Source organism: Neofelis nebulosa, chromosome 12 (genome assembly GCF_028018385.1).
Source record: "Neofelis nebulosa isolate mNeoNeb1 chromosome 12, mNeoNeb1.pri, whole genome shotgun sequence".
In the NCBI taxonomy this organism is placed as follows: Eukaryota; Metazoa; Chordata; class Mammalia; order Carnivora; family Felidae; genus Neofelis; species Neofelis nebulosa.
This window is the reverse complement of record NC_080793.1, coordinates 56,411,468-56,431,583: the sequence shown is the minus strand read 5'-3', so window position 1 is coordinate 56,431,583 and position 20,116 is coordinate 56,411,468. Positions and strand designations below refer to the sequence as shown.

Sequence of the window (20,116 nt, the reverse complement as noted above, 5' to 3'; positions counted from 1 at the left end):
AACTTTCAGTACTTCACCGCTAAGCACAATTCTGAGACAAATAATACAATTCTTTTTCTAATTGACACCAAAATGAACAATGTGGACTACCTACCTATATTTTGAAAGGGAAAAGCAACAGCAATATCAAGTACACAAAAGTCACTTTTAAAACATTTGCTCTGCCTAGTTTTCATGCTCTTTCATTTAGAAAATTTCTTGCCGCTGATCATTTTTTTTTTCCTCTTGAGGTAACGGAGGCCAATCCCGCCTTACAAATAACTCTCTTTAGAAAGGGGCAACGTTAAGCGTTAGTTCCCCGTAGACAAAACTGAGGACCGTCTTTGCACAAATCTAATGCATTCCAGAATACCTGTCACTGACATGAAACAACACACCGGGGCTGCTGAAAGCAGGTGATGATAGTTCTGACATTCCCACACCTAGGCCAAAAAAAAGGGGCTATTTACTCCTGTCTCCCTGCAGGCGTCCTTTCAACTCCTCTATTCACTGGCCTGAGATAAGAACAAAGGCACTAAATCACACATGCCACGCCATTCTCAGATGACAGGCTCCCTGGCCAGATCCAAGACAACCTCGACAGTACACCTCCAGCAAGGAAGGGCTCCAGTTGCCTCGCCAAACCAATCAAAATCTGCTTTACCAAGATTCCCAGAAACACAACAAGAACGTGTCCTCTTACGTTTCGTGGCTTGTAAGGTTTTCATGCTTCCAACTGGACCACCGTTCTGATGTATGGAGCCCACGGAAGTGCCACACCACATGGCTACTACCGCAGCTACATACCCGTTGGTGCCGAAATTAAACACATCGTTGTTATTACTCTCGTCACGGTTATAGTTATTGTTATCGCCGCCATCATCATCCTGTTGGGGGGGTCACGAAGAACACCAGGAATGTGTGGTGTTCTCCCGTGTGACTTAATCACGCAAGCGATTATATTGTACCTACGATGGGCTATCCGCCATCTTGAGTGTACGTAACATCAACACTATAACGTTCAAGTCCTCAGACTCTTTGTTCACTCTGTTCCTTCACTACAGAGAACTCTTGCTCTTAGATCTACAGAAAATAATAATAGAGGAAGCGTAAGCCTTTTCACTTTTCTCCAGTGCTGATGAATCTATATTCCCCTCGGTTTTTCTCTTCCTCCTCCCCTCTTCCTCCCTCCCTCCTCTTTCATGTACTGACTCTGTTAATTAGTAGGTTTCAGGAGGGGTGTTTTTCCTCAGTGTTTATATATCCCTACAGTGGCATACCCACTGTTTCTTCTTCTTTTTTTTTTTTTTTTTTTTAGTATTTTGTTTTTGAGAGAGAGACAGAGAGACACAGAGAGAGAGAGAGAGAGAGAGAGAGTGGAGGGAAGAGAGAGAGGGGGACAGAAGATCCCAAGCGCTGACACTGACAACAGTGAATCTGACGTGGGGCTCAAACTCGGGAATGGAACCCCGAGATCATGACCTGAGCCAAAGTAAAGAAGCTCAACTGGCTGAGCCACCCAGCCTCCCTCCACTGTTTCTTTTTTTGCATCTAGCCTGTAAAACAATATTAATACTGTGAAATGAGTCATGACCTATGATTTAATCATGTGTGTGCTCAACCAACAGGTGCAGTGCACCTCCTGTTCCCAGGTCCAGTGAGAGCAGCCAGGAATGTTAAAAACATCGAAGACACTATTAGTGCCCCAGGGCCTCCATGGCAAAGTACCACAAACTGGGTGGATTAGAACAACAGAAATTTATTCCTTCACAGACCTGGAGGCCAGAAGTCTGGATTCAAGATGTCAATAGGGCACCGCTTCGCTCTGAAGACCTCAGGAATACATCCTTCCTTGCCTCTTCCAGCTTCTGGTAGCCCCCAAGGTGGTCTCTGGCTTGTTTCTTGTCCCATCTTTACATGGCCTTCTTCCCCTATGTCTGTGTGTCTCTCTATGGCAGTAAGGATTTAGGGCCCGCTGTAATTCAGCACGGTCTCAACTAGCTGTATCTGCAAAGACCCTATTTCCAAATGAGATCATGTTCTGGGGCTCCTTGTAGCCATGAATTGTGGGGAGACACAACTCAGGCAAGTACAGACACATACCAGGGACTGTTCTCCTTGGGGTGCCCCACATATTTACTCAAATGTTCATGTGGTTGGTTAAGTTGCTCCCCTAGAGTCTAGCGTGAAGTGTGGGAGAAGAATACCTCCTGGATTGCTGGTGGTGTGTGTGGCTTCGTCCATCCTGTGTAAGAACCACGGAATTCTTACATGTTAGCACTAGATGCACGCTTTGAGATAAGATAACCCATCGTTTTACAGATAAGGTGAGTCAGACAGAATGCACACGTTCATTAGCTAACTGGGGACAGAACTAGCAGAACAGACGTTCCTCAATTCCTTCCTCAGTGTTCAACCAGACTTTTCATGTCTATTAATATAAATAACTTCCATTAGGACTTTTTCCATCTGAACTCACTTTAGCTCGTGACTGCCCCCAAGAACAATTTATAGTATTACCACATTAATACAGCACCTCAGAAAAAAATACAGAGGCAGGACACGTCTCTTTCCACCATGCTGTCTGTCTTCCACCGCTCCGGGAGGAGTCTATGGATCTGCAGTATTAGTAAAAATTCTGGATGTAAAAAACATGGGGCTTTTCATAATGATGTTGTCCAAACCTCCTCTGATTGTAACTATGGACACCATATGTTCAGTTAGACAGGATAAAAACCAATTTTAAATTGTAAATCTTGAACAATATAATAAGCTTTTTCCCAGTAAAAAGAACAGACAAAAACTACGCCTGTTTCTTTCTTCGTGCACCATGAAACTTCTTATTTATTCACTCCAATTCTGCATTTACACAAAAGTGCTGTAATAAAATATCTGTACACTACTTCTGTTACAAATATAGATAATATTTAAAGTGACTTCATATAGTCTAATGTAGGAGTTTCACGCTCTAAAATGGGAATGAACACATGATAATTCCTCACCAGTTGTCTCAATAAACAGCTCCATCTGTTTCCCTTAGTCTTAAACTATTGTATTATAAGATGTTAATATAAGGCAACGAAATGAAGTTATGTTAATCCCCTTAATTTTTCTATCAATTTACTAAAGGCACACAACCAAAATAATTACTAACACATTGCTTTTTTCTCTGTCATGAAGATTAATAGTAATTGAAAACCAATTGCACAGCGCGCTAACACATTTTTAGTGTTGCATCGGTTAAAACCAGCATTAAAGATTCTGAGAGACGTCTATGTTCCTCCGTGGTCAGCTTGGCCGCGTTCTAGAGAAACGACAGTCAATAGTGGGTGGCATCACCACTGTACTTACAGAAACATGAAAATATTTTATCACAGGTCAAAAATAAAAATGAACATCAAGATTTGCATCAAACATTTTCTTTACAAACTTAGGGATACTGCTTCATTTAACTGCTATTTACTCAATCTTAGAAACCCATTTTAGGATAAAATGTATATGTGTATTTTAAAGGTGAGGAGATGCCATTTTTCTATAATATTCAATATTGTAACTACTGAGAGTATTTTTAAAGATTTTTCAATGGAAAAACTGTTTAATTTCCTTTTTTATTTAGCAATGGGGAGAGGAGTTGGACTGACAAAATGACGCATTTTTTATGACACTTGAGATTTCTTCTTTATTTTATATTTTCATTCTTACCCTAATTTATTAAAGCCATTTCTCTTAGGTTAGCTTTAGACTATTTTTTTCTCTACTAACCAGTTCAGCGTATCGCATTTTCTGCACATGTGATGACAAGTCGTCAGACATCTTTACAAAGAAAGGCTGGATTTACCTATGCACACAGTCCTTCTCTTTAAGTGTACGTTCACAAGATCCAAGGAGAAAGGCAAAATGACACTAGGTGGTAAGAGAATCATTTCCACATGAGAAAAACAAATTTAGATGGTACTTTCCCCACCCAGAGTTTTGAAGAGCCTGCTGAAGACCGCACGGGGAAAGGTGTCCACAAGACCCATTCTCTCCACGGTGTGGGAGGTGAGCGAGGGGTTGGTTGAGTTGGCTCAACTCTGCAGTACAGTCAGGAGAGAACCATCAAGGTGACAGTTCCTTTTGTCCGCTTAAGGATGGCAACAGCTTCTTCATGGGTCACCCCTTCCAGACTCTGGCCATTGACAGCAATGATCTGATCACCCCTTTTGAGACGCCCATCTTCCGACGCTGCTCCCTGCAATTATAAAGCAGACTTGTTTGCTTCTCAAAAAATGCTGCCTCGCAGCTACACAACAGAAAAAGATCTAAACAAGAATGTAAATTGCTCTGCATGTACACACACATTGCTCTCGAAGCTCCATGGGCGCTGCACAGCCATTAAGCAATGATGAACATACACAAAGGAGGTCTTGCTCCTGCATGGTTTTAACACTGAGATTCCAATTTTAGAGAGAATTTAGCAGTCAACAGATTAGTTGGATGGTTTTTGGCTGTTCAGCACAGCAGTTGGTGGGAAATCAAATTAATAAAGAATATTTGGGAATCTGCCTGGCAGCAATGATTTCATAGAATCCAGGATTTTTCATCCTGTCAAGAAGGCCTACAGAAGACGACAAAGGATTAGATACGGACAAAAGCAGCTTTACATGACAAGGGCATCAGGCCACGGAGCCCAAAGGTCTACAGGAGCAGAAAGCCCGTATGCATGTTGACAAGGACTAGGCAGGATGCAAGTCCTACTAATTCTAAATGTAATTCTTTCTGGGGCTTTGAATAGGCCGCTCAAGCTGCTGGTTCTTTACTTCCTGAGGGTATGTGCAGTCTTCGCATTTCTTCTGGGCCTTAAATGATTAAGATGAAACACAGACACTGCCGTTTGAAAAAGAATCCCATCTTAAGGCATGCTTACAGTAGGCAATTATGCAATTAAATATAAGATTAAAAATATGGAAAAGTTAATGAGGAATCCATAATGATGAAATTCTTAAAATATGTTCTAACTAGCATGCCTTAAATAAATTGTTCCCAGGCTGAGGAAAAGGACTGCATGAGTCTTCTATTCACTGACAAATGCTGTTTGTATTTTTGGACATACCAATGGCTTTTAAAAAAATCTCGTAAATTAAGCCTATAACTAGGTTGCTGTAGATACAGTGCTTTAAATTGGTTAAAAATAATAATTCTTTTTCAAAATAATGGAATAAAACCTCCACATGTAGGCACTTTAAAGGACTATAGCGCTAACCTAAAGCAGCATCAAACTGTTCAATAGGTTGCCCATAAGGACTGTTCCTTTGCACTGTAAAATCCTGAGATTCCAGATTTTCTCCATAGGAAATTATGTCCAATTTTGTAGCTCCTGAAGAAAATGTCTCAAGAACGAATTAATAATAATTATGTGGGTTTGGATTATGTTAAACAGCACCAATGTTGTGATAACTTATTCTCAACATCTTTAAATTAGAACACTTACTGTATATACAACTATATAAATTTTTTTACGAAATCAAATCCCCGGGCTACAAATAGCTGATTTACTATAGGTGATATAGCTTCTGGATACTCTGCAATTTTTTTAGTTGTTATCTTTCTATTTTATTCAATAAAATTAAACTACAGAATAAATGCCCTGTTAGATATTATTGAATCTGTGTAGCTATTTTATGTACTTTCCTGTGTCTATTTAGTATTTCACAACAAAAAAAATGCAAAGAAAAATAAATGCCAGCCCTCTACAGCATACATACTTAAAATGTCCCATTTTCAAAAGACATTCAATCATAGGCGATCTGTTTTCAAAGGACAAAAAAATCAGGTCTTACTGTCTAACTAAAGTTCATTAATATTTTTATTGCATGTTGTCAAGAGTTCCCATGGAATTTCAATTTGAGCCTCTTTTCCTTTAAACATAACTAAGCCTCAAATTGGACAAAAATATTTAATGACCTGTTCCTGAAGGGAGTTCCAAAAGAAAATGATCAACTGTTAACCATTTGGCGTTACCTCAGGCCATAAACTAATAAGCCAGCTGCTGACCACTATTAATGAATGTTTAGGGGGGAAGGGGGAGGTTGACATTCGCAAGCTTACCTTCGCAAACACTGTTTTAACATAAATGGGTAAGTCTCCATGAGGGCTGCCATATCCTCCTACTATACTGAAGCCTAAGCCATCTGGTCCTCGGTCTAGTGTAATAGATTTACACTGAGGAGGCCTACAGCAAATGGAAGGAAAAAAAGGGTTTTCGGATTTTCAAAATCAAATCTGTAAGTTATGGATTATCTGACATCCACCTAGAACCAGGAAAATTCATGTGCTACTGACGAGTATATTGCGGGTATTTTGGGGATGCTTAAACTGTCAGTGCATGCCCGTCTCAGTATTTTAAATTTACATAATCTGCCAAAATCCTACTTAACACACCCTAATTCTATTACTCATCCAAAGTTCCCTTACACTAGCATGTTCATGACATGATCCCCCTACATGCATGCACATTCCTTTTCCCATTTATTTAAAGGAAGATGGCTATCATGGAAAAGGCATAAACATCAGTATTCCCAAGCTCAGAGAAAAAAATCGATTTCTAACAATGTAGAGGCTGCATCAAATTATTTAAAAGACTTTAAGATGTTCCTCTCTCCCCCCGCCTTGCTTTTTTTTTTTTTTTTTTAATTTTTGTCTTTAATGTTTATTTATTTATGAGACAGAGACAGAGCGCAAGCAAGGGAGGGACAGAAGGAGAGAAAGGCACAGAATCCGAAGCAGGTTCCAGGCTCTGAGCTGTCTGCACAGAGCCCAATGCGGGGCTCAGACTCACGAACCGTGAGATCATGAACTGAGCTGAGGTCAGACACTCAGCTGACTGAGCCTCCCAGGCACCCCTCTTCCCCTCTCTTTATGTTCTAATTATTTTGTACTACTTGTTGGGGGAAGTGTGAAATTTTTTTAAGTTTATTTATTTTTGAGAGACAGAGATAGAGCGTGAGCAGGCAAGGGGCAGAGAGAGAGGGAGACACAGAATCTGAAGCAGGCTCCAGGCTCCGAGCTGTCAGCACAGAGCCCTACGTGGGGTTCAAACCCATGAACCACGAGATCATGAATCGAGCTGAAGTCGGACGCTCAACTGACTGAGCCACCCAGTTCTGGAGCCCCGGAACTGTGAATTTTTTCATCAAAATGATCATTTATTAAATGAGTTGGCAATACTGGAATTTAATAAGGGATAGCTTTGATCGGTTCCATATCACACAGGGTAGTGACATCAAGAATAAAATGCGCCCTCCCCCAAAAGAAAACTCAGGGCAGTGGCATGCTATGTACCTATGCTTGATAAACTGAATCCATGCCATAATTACCTGACAATTTAAAAAACTCATCTCCTATTTTTTCACCTTGAGGTGAGTGGTAGGGACATAGAAACCATAACATGAGCTCACCCTAAATCATCCTGAAATATACCGCTTGACGTGAGCCCAGTGAAAGGGATACTGGAACCAGCAGGCTCCTGCTGGTGACTCGTGACCACACTCACGTCTCCTCCAGCAACTACCTGTACACGGGAGAAAGAGAGAGACAGAAACACACGTTCAGGTGGCCAGGGCCACATCAGTGATTTTTCTTCAAAAATAACTTTTGGATTAAAACGTGTACTTTAATGTCCACTTAATCATTTCTGTTAACTTCATATTCAACCGAAAAGAAAGAAATTCCACAAGGTCCAGAGGCCTCTTCAGCTGACAGTAAAAATACTTTAGGAATTCAATTCTACAAAGTTTTTTTTTTTTTTTGATGTTTTCCAAAGGTGGTCTCATATGCAGTTATTTTTTAAAGATCTTCAGACTACAAAGCCACTCACACCACTTAAAATTCTAGCAATTAACTGTTTACCACTAAGGCCTTGCATATATCCCTTTAGATATAAAATATGAAGCAATAAACGCATCAGGATAAAATGTTTCTTACATGCTTTCTTGGAACGCTCGATGTAATCATCTGTGTTCAAGGGAAATATTAAATACAATAGCATCAGGAGATTTAAGCAGTTTTACTGCCTTACTGTGAAAGCTCATGTGTCAAGCTAACCACACTGCGAAGAGTGGTCGGGATGCCAACTCTTACCTGCATTTCAATGGAGCCAGAGGCATTTTTCAGTAAGTTAACTGCTTGGGTATGAGTCATCCCCTCAGTGGATGTGCCACAGATAGTGACGATCCTGTCCCCAACCTGCAAGGGAGAAAAGAAAATAGACATCTGCGAAGGCAGCCATGGAGAGTGGGACCCTGAGACCTAAACAGTCATTTCCTTTTCTGCCTTGAACATCACACACACAGTGCTCCCAGCAACTGAAACACAATCAAGGAAACCCAATCATTTCAAGAAGGAGTGATGATTGGGGCGCCTGGGTGGCGCAGTCGGTTAAGCGTCCGACTTCAGCCAGGTCACGATCTCGCGGTCCGTGAGTTCGAGCCCCGCGTCAGGCTCTGGGCTGATGGCTCGGAGCCTGGAGCCTGTTTCCGATTCTGTGTATCCCTCTCTCTCTGCCCCTCCCCCGTTCATGCTCTGTCTCTCTCTGTCCCAAAAATAAATTAAAAACGTTGAAAAAAAAAAAAAAAAAGAAGGAGTGATGATAAAAAGAAGCTGTACATGATGACTGAGTTCTAAAAGTCTCTGGGGCAAGGGGGAAAATCACTCATCCCTTGCCTTCATTTCTCCTCAGGAGGCACTGCTTCCTATTATAGAATAAAATATCTGCTATCAATTAAAAAAATTTCTTTGGACATTATTATTTACACATTAGCTGTGTCTCTAAGTTGGGAGTTGGCAAACAATGGCCCGTGGGCCAAGTGTGGCCCACTGCTTGTTGTGGTGGACAAAGTCTGGGTGGAACATGCTTACTCAGTTGTCTGCACAGGGCAGAGATGAGTGGCTGCAACAGAGACCATCTGTCCCGCAAAGACAAAAGTATTCACTTCCGGCCCTGCACAGCAAAGTTTTCCACTGGGTGCAACCATCAATTTTTAAGTGTCAGTCACAAATGTAGTTATCAAAATAGACTCCATCGTTTCTAGTTTAGAGACTATTTAAACTAAGACGTGGCTATGTCTTGAGACCCTTTCTGACACGAGGCCACACAGATTTTACTGGAATATCCACGTAATTTTCGGGCTGGACATTTAGTGTAAATTCCATCACAGTGTTCTATGCTAGCATAACCCCTCAACTTTGAAGCAAGTTTTGTACGGTTTTACAACGTAGGTCACATTTATAGTAAACTTCTGCAAAACTGAAGATCAACCACAACCTACGTGATAGTTTTCAATTTAATAAAGTTAAATTGGCATTTGAGCCAGTGACACGTGTAAGGAAAAACTTCACTTCATACTGGTATTCTGAAAACACTTTGTTTTCTTTTAACTTCTTTCACAGACCTTCAAACAAGTAAAAAACGACGGTAAATCTTCCCAGCTCATTTACTTGTCAATTTACATACAGCGGGAAATTCTCCTCTCTTACTTCTCTTCACCTTTTACTCCAAGCAAGCCCTCCCGTGGCTGGACTAGCGGATTTAAAAGCAGAATCAGACATTTAAAACTGCCTGCCACAGCTGGGAGGACTCAAAGGGTTTATAAAAACTTCTGCCAGCTCTGTGAGGGCCACCAGGGTAATTAGTAGAACTTACTCTGAGTTTTTGGGTCTGAGCTGCCACTCCATTTGGGTGCATCATTGCAATAAATATAGGAACATCACCAAGAGGGCTGCCCACTCCTCCAGCAATGCTGATTCCCAGGGAGTCAGCAGGCCCCTGCCATGGAAGAGATTAAAATATTTTTTTGGTCAATGTGGTATTTTAAATTGATGTTTGGTTTCTTTGGCACAATATCATCCAGTTCACTTAGGTCTTTGAGGTGTGAGGAAAATGAAGCTCAAGAAAGCTGCATTATTTCATGTGACACGGGTCCTTAGCATGACTTAGGAAAATGAGCATCCTTGCAGGAAATGAAAGAAATTAAAACACATTAAATGAAAATCATATCATTATGGGGTGACGGAAAGAAAGCAGGTAAACTGGTGAACTGAAGGACCCCAGTTTTGGAATCAGAAAGGTCTGCATTCAAAGCCAGGAACCCACACTTACAAATATTGGGCCCTGATGAAGTTCAGCCCTCTTAATGAGTAACTAGGCCATCACCGATGAAATGGAGATTAGAGCACCCCTCAGAAAGGGCTGCAGAAAATATTAAATGAGATGGTGACAGCATGATGTGTCTATGAGAATTTTCAGCATATAGAAAAGGCTCAATAAATTGTAGCTGGTTTTATGTTCTCTCTGTGGATGGCGGTCAGGGAAATCTGTTTCATGAGAATAAGAAATAGCTGTTGAAAGCCAAGGCTCACTTATGAGAAGCGAGAGATGGAGTGATCATTTGTGTGGGACTCAGTAGATGCCAGTTTGGGTAATACAGGATATGCCAACAAAGATGTTCAAACAAGGTCCTGTGACCAGGAAATTCAGTGAAGACTGAATTGTGCTACTTTCCACTGTATTTCAGACATAATTTTTCAGATGGCATGGTAAAATAGTAAGACTGCTAATAGGAAAATATATATGCAGATGCCTCTGAAGTTTCAACAGAATTTATATTGTTTTCTCTTCCCCAAGTTACCCTTTTCATTTCTTTTTAAAGATTTTTTTTAATGTTTATGTATTTTTTTGAGAGACAGAGACAGAGCGTGAGTGGGGGAGGGGCAGAGAGAGAGGGAGACACAGAATCCAAAGCAGGCTCCAGGCTCCAAGCTGTTGGCACAGAGCCCGATGCAGGACTTGAACCCATGAACCGCAAGATCATGACCTGAGCAGAATTCAGACACTTAACAGACTGAGTCACCCAGGCACCCCATTACCTTTTTTATTTCAACTGTCCTTAATCCCTGTATTTCAGATGCCACTGTAAAGGTGAAAAAAGAATAGGGTTATTAAATTATTTTATGTTCAACTAAATTTTAGTCAATGCCTGAAGCTGGATGCGACTAAATGAGACACACTATTTTTTTTTTTTTTTGAAAGGGGGGTATTCAAAGTTGCCAGTACACATGACTTAATCCATCTCACATAGGGACTCTCTATTTTTCCAGTTGAAAAAATATGCACACCATCCCATTTCTTCTTTCTTATTTTAATCATTGATTATATAACTGCATAATCCACCTTGAATGAGTCAAGGACAGAATAAGCTTTGCACAGAAAGACACATGTGCACAGCTGAGAAAAATAAAGTCATGGATACATTAAAAGGAATTCATGGACCTAAGTGGCTAAATTTCTAGAATATTAGTCACATTGCAAACAGAGACTGCCATATGGTTAGTTCTTCAATTTGAACAACTTTCAACCAATGCTCCAAGCCAAAAAACCCTCTGCATCATGGTTTCATGTAATTAAAACACAGGAGGATCATACTAATTTTCTCAATCAAAATTTTGCGGTCTTCATGGAAAAGAAGGCTTCACTTAACGGTATCTTCTGAATTATTGGTGTTAAACAGAAAAAGGAAATGAAAATCAAGTGCACCAGTCTTCTTAGTAAGAAAAAAATTACAGAATCCTGATTCTAATGTTTAGCATAGCTCACAGAGAAAACAACAAATGGAAAAGCTGCCAAAGAACAAAGGCACAGCTTCACGTTGTTCAGATTTTTTTGTCGATGCACACCTTAGCACCTGTATTAGTGCACAGAATGATTTAGGGAAAGAGAGCTCAAAGGTAAATTGAGACAGGGGAAAAAACCAACAGCGTTGGTTACCAAAATTCAAACCAGTAAATCATGTTTAAAGTATCAAACCGATCTTACATGCATTCTTCTTCAAACTACTTTCCAGTGACTCCGATGTACTGGATCCAGAAAGTGGAAAAGTGAATGATGACAGGCTGCCTTCACTCATCTACGAAATACACAATAATTATTCTAGAAAGTTTTGGAAGTAATTATACTGCATAAATACCACTTATTTCGGAATTCAACTCTTTTTTAATGCATCTAGAGAGAAATACCTTTTAAACAACAGTGGCATTTGATAATTAGAAGGGCACTTTAAATAGTTTCTTTTAATTTTTTTCCATATTACAGAAGAATTTTCCTAGTGGCATAAAAAACGAAAGCTAAAAGAATAGATGAGGCAGATTCCAACCCAACTAAAATTTTAGTGGATTTTCATAATCTCATTCAAGCGAACCCTCTCTAGGTGGAAACGGATGTTGTACATAGACTGGGGCTTGTGCAAACTGTAAAATCAGGGCCAGTCAATTGGAGATGAATGGTAGTCCTGAGGAGGTGAAGAAGGGGCCTTTCTGGACCGGTGATGGAAGTGGGCTTCTGTCATCAGAAGACAACTGAGGAGAGTCATGAACAAATGTGGTTTGTTCAACTTAAATGGGAGTTTTTCCGCTGAATATTGATAAACGTTTGTTATGTACTTTAAAAATGTGTCATCTTGGTAGGCTTTACATCCACTAATTGGTTAACGTATGTAATTATGGGAAAAGAAAAGCAGAATTGTTGACATCAAGTTCCTTAGAATGACTTACAAACTACTCAAGAGCCACATCTTGTTTACCTGTCCCTCTCAGCAGGTGCCCCTCCCTCAGACTCCCCACCTCACTCCTGGGGCCAGAGGGCCAGGCCTGGGTATGCCCCCCCTGGGCAGCCCCACCTTCGGGGCCATCGCCAAGTCCCTTTTGGCATGCAGACCACATCACCCTGATGAATCCCACAGCTACCCACCTGGCTGCTTTGAGAAGGCCTCCTCTCCGAATGAAATGGACCTGCTTTGATTCTTCCGACTTCCAAGGTTACCGTGCCCAGGGAACACTAGGGGAGTGGTTGTTTTATGAAAAAGTTCAATTAAAACGCTCCATTTATCGTCAGCAGTGCATACTATTCTTTAAGACTAGGTTTTTGAAAGGCACCCTCGTTGTGGGGTTTCCACAGTCAAGGATGCCTCCAATGCTTTGTGGAAAGAGACTTTCCTAAAACATAAAACTAGTAACAGCAAGCAGCAGCAACACCCAGTGTCTGCCTCACGACCTCATGATTTACATGGAGACTGTTTCTGCCGAGGAAGAGAGAAACGGAGAATCAAGCCATCAACGCAGGAAACCTACTGGTTCAGATAGGCCAAGTGTACTAACTAACCAGGGCTTAACAAACAAAACAGAAACAACAGAACAACTGTGTCCTTAATCAATAACTGGGCAAACTCTTTACTGCCACACTGGACCTGAACAGACCTATGACACAACACTGAAATGAGCCACACTGCTATAAACACAAAATAAGAATGAAGACAACTTCCCTGTGACCTTTGCCAAATAAATCATAGGCGTGCAAAAGACACCATGTAGTCTAATGTGAAAGCACAATGAGGTGTCTGAGATCCTGGGCTTCTGGAGGTAGACACACTGGTTTAAATCCTACTGTGATTCACTAGCTATGTGACCTTAATGGATGGTCAACCTTGACAAGGCTTTTCTGTGACATTTAATAACAGAAAAGACATTATATAATAAAGCACTATTACAGATTGTTCAGAAATTGCCACTAAGAATGTGTCTCATTTGAGACAACATTTTAAATAAAGAGAATTCAGTGCTTATTTGACCGTGGTAGCCCAATTAGTTCGCCCTCCTTCCCCCATGCCCGAGCATACTCACTGTTGGCCTCTGAGGTTTACCTTCAGCAAAGCAGCCACAGCTTCCTGGGTGGCATCACGGACATCTTCTCCATTCACCGTTAAAATCTGGTCCCCCTGCACCAGTCTCCCGTCAGCATCTGCAATCCCTCCTTTGACAATGTCGGATACAAATACTCCACTATCACTTCTGCAAACATAATTTTGAATTTGAACATGACTGTTTTTCTGCCACTGGAATGTACTGCTTACTTTTTGAAAAGAGAACATTTTTTAACTAAAAACTTGACTTTTAGTTTGATGACTTTAAAAGTTTGTTTTCAGCAACACAGGGACAACATTATTAGAATTATTTTCTATGATAATAATAGCTTATGTCTTATAGTATTTCATGGATTAAACGTATGTTTCATAAGCATATTTATTCTTCAACAATTATATAGTGTGAGGTGAAGTGGCTACTATTATTTTCTCATTTTATGGGTCACAGTTACTAACTAGCAAGAATGGGACTTAGGAGTTAGTTCTTGGGTGCTAAGTCTATTGCTCTTTCTACATCATAATGAAGCCCTGAATGAATATTGAGCTGTGGCAGCATAAATATGTTGGTATTATCATCAACATCATTAACATTATTGAAAATAAACAGCGGGGCACCTGGATGGCTCAGTCGGTTAAGCGGCCGACTTTGGCTCAGGTCATGATCTCACAGTCTGTGAGTTCAAGCCCCGCGTCGGGCTCTGTGCTGACAGCTCAGAGCCTGGAGCCTGCTTTGGATTGTGTCTCCCTCTCTCTCTGCCCCTCCCCTGCTCACACGTTGTCTCTCTCAAAAATAAATAAAGATTAAAAAAAAATTAAAAAAGAATCACCTTTTGGCAAACATCATAGGAATAATTAATTCAGGCAAGAAAACATTCATGGACAATGAAATTTATGGGCAAAAGCAGGATAAAAAAATGGATAATCCTGAAGTCTCAAAACAGCTCCACAAAGAATATTTACTGATGATAAAGGGAAAGGAGAACTTACTAGTGGAGAGGCCCGGAACATAGCACGTTAGCCAAGAGATCAAAATCAACATCCCCAGCGCAGAAAGACACCGTGTGCCCCCTGGTGGGATGCCGTGAGAGGGGCAACGCTCCGCGTCTGTGATATTCCTGCCAAGGATGACTGACCTACCCTCACATGAGCAACCGCAGGCAAACCGGCAGATCCAAACAGCCGAGTGTTCTATAAAATAACTGGCTGCTGGGGCACCTGGCGGCTCAGTCGTTTAAGCAGCCGGCTTCTGCTCAGGTCATGATCTCATAGTTCGTGAGTTCGACCCCCACGTCAGGCTCTGTGCTGACAGCTCAGAGCCTGGAGCCTGCTTCGGAGTCTGTGTCTCCCTCTCTCTCTGCCCCTCCCCTACTCGCACCCTGTCTCTCTCTCAAAAATAAAACAGAAACATAAAAAAAGAAAATAAATAGTGAATGTGTACCTTAAACTGAAACCATTTGTTTAAGTATCACTCCTGTGATGTCTTTTATTTTAAATGGATTATTCTTACAATCTAACTTTCGTGCAAGATGGATTTATGCAAAATGAACTAATACTAATCTTATTCCAACCTGCCTTCCATTCATAAAACTACAAAACTACCAGCATTTTCTTGCTGACATAAAACATAACCGTAAGTAGAAATGTGCAGTGAAAGTGCAGTCACATAACTTCTTGTCAAGGTCAGAACCTCAAATGCACCATTTCCCCATCTGATCCTCTGGCTTTGCTATCTTTAGCATAAAGGTGTTGGAATTTACTGGATTATGAATTGGTTGATACTTATCTATAAATATTTAAATAAATTAGGTACTGAATTCACCAATTTACCACCTGGCCTCCTACTTTCTGTTCCCTTCTGATGGCAAGCTTCTGCTCAAGCCAGTCCTCCCTAGAATATCCTCCACTCCCTGCACACAGACTATCACTTATCACTTTCAGCCTCAGCTCCGGCACCTCTTTTCTGAGCAGTTTCTCTAATCTGCTTCCTCAAATAGAGTCATTTGTCCCTTTATGCTGCCACAGCTCCCCCACCATATGGTTTGGTCACTCATCAATGGAATCCTTCTTTGCAGGAACATATTTAACTCTCATTTACCAAACTGTGAGTTTTTTGAGACCAGGAACCATATCTTATTTAACTTTGTTCCCCAGAACCTAATGTCTTCCCTGGCACACAGCAGGTACTCAAGAAATACCAAACGTCTTTTTGTCTAGTACCTTCAAAATCCCCCAAAGTACTAACTTAAAAAGTTCAAAAGTGAGGTCGTTTGGTGCTCCGTTACTGAATGGGCTGATAGCAGCTGCCTACGGAACACCAGCGCCTGGGAGAGAGTCTACTACTGTTAATACTCTTTAAAAGAAGTGACATTCAATCATTTCCGAAAGGTCACTGGGTTTGCCCTCGTCGGTCATACCTTTTCCCAACAATACTTAATCCCAGGCCTTTCCCCGGCTTCTTGTGCAGCTCAATAGTGAGGGTATCACACACATGCTCCTCCTTGTAGGGGGCCTCATCTCTATACAGCGTCAGGCGTACTCTGTGTGGCGTCTGTCTCAGGACATTTATTGCTTCATCATGTGTGGCCTTTCTCAAGTCAATTCCATTCACCTGGACAGACACAGGACACTGTGAGGACCCGGGTGAGTCAAATAAAGAAAAAGCAAGAACGGGGGGGGGGCTGATGAGGGGGAGACGAGAGGAGGAGGAAAGAGAAGTGAAAGAAACAGAGACCACCCTCCCCAGAATAGCTCTTTCTTTGTTAATTATAAAGGTATTCTGTACCTCTAAAATCTGATCTCCAGCCCAGAGTCTCCCGTCTTTACATGCTGCTCCTTCTTCATAAACTTCATGGATAATAATGGCACCCTAAGGGCCCAAACAAAATATGCTTTATCCCATTCTCCCTAGGACTGATGAGCAAAAATAAAAGGAAAACACACTGTACTTTCAAAGATAATGCTAAGGGTTCTATACTCACTGGATCCAGAGTGAGTCATATCAAATTTCAAAGAAACATGTAATGCGATTTTCAAGGAAGTTTATATTTATCTATTTTTTCCAATGATAGGGAGGTTTAAAGAAAAAAAATTATGGGGGCGCCTGGGTGACTCAGCTGGTTAAGTGTCCAACTTCAGCTCAGGTCATGATCTCATAGTTGGTGGGTTTGAGCCCCATGTCAGGCTCTGGGCTGACAGACCAGAGCCTGGAGCCTGCTTCAAATTCTGTGTCTCCCTCTCTCCCTGCCCCTCCCCCGCTCTTACTCTGTCTCTCAAAAGTAAATAAACATTAAAAAAAAAAAAGAAAAAAAATTATGAAACATATAAATCATACATATGTATGTATAATAGATAGATATCACCTTTCCTATCTGCAAATGAAAATGATAGATATACATCATCTTTCCTATCCACAAACGCAATTACTAGATTTTAGAAGATTTTTGACCTTTATAAATGTTGTTCACGACTTTTCAAACTCCTCAGTATGGGAGTGACCCAATCATATCCCATCAGTAATAAAGGAAATTAAAATACGGCAAAGACTGGAAAACCGATGGACCTATTTTGACCTGAAAGTCACGATCGCGAGTGTAACTATCATAGTGAGTCGGTATTCACTTCCTCAAATACAAATCCCAGTACTAAATTTCTGGTATTTGCTCTACAAATGAAAACAACAGTGAATGATGCATTTTTCTAAGCCTTTATATTTCATTTAATAGAACTGATAAAAACCTCCCGGACAGTGATCTCTCAGGTGCACTGAGGTTGCCTGAGTAACCGAAGAATCTCTGTGTATCTGAGTGTCCTCACCAGCAGAGTGTCGGACCCTCCAACAATGCTCAGGCCCAGCCCTGTTCGCCCTTTGGAAATCTCAATTGTTGTTTCACAGCCTGGGATAATGGGGCAGGTTGCAGGATCAGAAGCAAAGATTGCTGGTGTTGACGATCTGCTTGTACCTAAAAATAAATTAAACATGAAATGAAGTAAGATACAAATTGATTAGATGGTATAAACAGCAAACTCACCACACTGGTTGCCTTTGGGGGATGGAAAAGAAAAAGGGCCCAAGATTTGGGACAGCAAAACGTCAAATTTATCTTAATCTTTTAGTTATATTTAAAAAATAAAAAATCAGGGGCTCCTGGGTGGCTCAGTCGGTTGAGCGTCCGACTTCGGCTCAGGTCACGATCTCACAGTCTGTGAGTTCGAGCCCCGCATCGGGCTGTGGGCTGATGGCTCAGAGCCTGGAGCCTGCTTCTGATTCTGTGTCTCCCTCTCTCTCTGCCCCTCCCCCATTCACGCTCTGTCTCAAAAATAAAAAATAAAAACGTCAAAAAAAAAAAAAATCAAACAAAATGATTACATCATCATTAATTAGGGTGGTGGGTGCCAAGTTACTTTCTGCACTATTGTGTATTTTCTAAATCACTCGAGATAATATGCATAAAAGCCCAAGAACAGAGAGTTGAACTGAACCTCTAGTGTCATATTGATAGTCGACATTTCACTAGAGCCAAAAAACCTTCTCATGAAATTATGATTTGTAAAACTCAGAACTGTGATATGTGGCAGTAAACTAAAAACACATTCTGAGAAGACCAGAAAACACAAAGCACATCAATAATTCTAATCATGGTGCCCGCATTTCAGGGCTTTTTATGCTTTTGTTTTGGTTTTCCTTTTCTTCGTCTCCTAGAGCATCTCTTCTTATGTAATCAGATCTGTGTCTACATGCCCCAGGATTTACTATCTGAGTTTATAAAACGTCAGGGGACCCCCACCCCCACAAGCAGTTTTGTTCTTTGTGTGTCTCACGTGATGTTTTACAAACTCAGATATTAAATCCTGGTGCATATATGCTCAGGACTGAAGACATAAGAACAGATCAGGAAAAAACAAGGAGAATATAATTTCACACCTTGTTTTATGATAGTCTTCATATCATATGTTTTATGATATCCCAAAGAGCATACAGCAAATGTGATGTTTTGAAGAAGTTAAGAGGGGTGCCTGGGTGGCTCAGTCAGTTAAGCATCTGACTTTGGCTCAGGTCACAATCTCATGGTTCGTGAGTTCGAGCCCCACATCAGGCTCTGTGGTGACAACTCAGAGCCTGGAGCCTGCTTTGGAATCTGTGACTCCCACTCTCTGCCTCTCCCCCACTCTTGCTCTGTCTCTGTACCTCAAAAAATAAGTAAATGTTAAAAAATGTGTTTTAATAAAATTAAAAAAATTAAAAAGTTAAGATACTCAATGAGTAGTTTAAGACAAGAGGCTCTTTTTAGAAATCGGAAACACACTAATTCTTGCTCCTGAAATGGTAAGAGTAGGTGTAAGATGTTTTCTTTTATGTTACATTTTCATTTAGCATTTCATATTTTTATAGACAGTGCTACTTACAGATTGACATAAAATTGAAAAATGAGAACATTTTTGTAAAACCTTTTAACATTTCAGTGAATTACCCAGTCTTTCTAAATAAAGGATTACCTTCATCACATATGTATTACTTTAAGATTTTTTTTTTATCTAACTATATTACATATGTTTTAAAAATTGCTGTTTCCCTAAATACCTGTCAAAAGAAGTTAATGTTTCAGACTAGAGGCCAAAAGATTTCTTCTCCCATCACAGAAAACGCCTACGTGGGGGTGCCTGGGTGGCTCAGTCAGTTAAGCGTCCGACTTTGGCTCAGGTCATGATCTTGCGATTTGTGGGTTCGAGCCCCGCATCGGGCTCTGTGCTGACAGCGCAGAGCCTGGAGCCTGCTTTGGATTCTGTGTCTCCCTCTCTCTCTGCCCCATGCCCCCTTGCATGCTCTCTCTCTCTCTCAAAAACAAATTAAAAAATATTAAAAAAAAGAAAACGCCTATGTGTTTAAGTACTTTTTTCAATGTTGCAAAGCTTGAAATTTACTGTCTCACTTAAAAGTTAGTGAACTGTTGTCAAAAAGCAACTTAAAGGAAGGATTTGCCTCATTATGCCACATTGGCATTTTAATGGCACACACCAGTCTCATTCCATAGTCCACATACAACCACTTCATTTATTTTGACAGGATCAATTACACCCAAATGACAGAACTCAAATCAATTATGCTTGCCATAGCAATAACTAGCATTTTTAAGAGTTTCTGGTAATGCCAGGCATTGTTGATTCCACAGGTAAAGAGATACCACTGTATCCATTTTACAGATTAGATCACTAAGGCTTTAGAGAAGTTGAATTATGTGCTCAATATAAAAAGGGGATATTCCAAATGTTGTTTACTTCATTAGTCAAACACCCAGAATCACAGGTACCTTCAGCAAAAGATCCTTGGAGAGCAAAGAGTGTCATTGCCTTGCTTTAGAGAGGAAGCAGCTGAGGCTCAGAGTGGCTGGATGGGTTTCCCGAGCCCGTATGGC

General features: G+C 40.8%; 1 protein-coding gene across 12 annotated transcripts in view; it reads right to left on the bottom strand.

Moving 5' to 3' along the window:
• Positions 1–2,791: 2,791 nt before the first annotated feature.
• MPDZ (multiple PDZ domain crumbs cell polarity complex component) overlaps positions 2,792–20,116 on the bottom strand; it is a 169,630-nt gene continuing 152,305 nt past the window's right edge. For all 12 annotated transcript variants that reach the window (XM_058695337.1, XM_058695343.1, XM_058695346.1 and 9 more), the window contains 12 exons: positions 17,520–17,665; positions 16,489–16,572; positions 16,121–16,314; positions 13,707–13,854; positions 12,758–12,844; positions 11,828–11,918; positions 10,882–10,925; positions 9,659–9,781; positions 8,098–8,202; positions 7,416–7,528; positions 6,067–6,190; positions 2,792–4,210 (listed from right to left, as the gene is read on the bottom strand). In XM_058695337.1, coding sequence (XP_058551320.1) covers positions 4,064–4,210; positions 6,067–6,190; positions 7,416–7,528; positions 8,098–8,202; positions 9,659–9,781; positions 10,882–10,925; positions 11,828–11,918; positions 12,758–12,844; positions 13,707–13,854; positions 16,121–16,314; positions 16,489–16,572; positions 17,520–17,665 — 1,406 coding nt within the window. In that variant the 3' untranslated portion in view covers positions 2,792–4,063. The remainder of the gene's footprint in view (positions 4,211–6,066; positions 6,191–7,415; positions 7,529–8,097; positions 8,203–9,658; positions 9,782–10,881; positions 10,926–11,827; positions 11,919–12,757; positions 12,845–13,706; positions 13,855–16,120; positions 16,315–16,488; positions 16,573–17,519; positions 17,666–20,116) is intronic.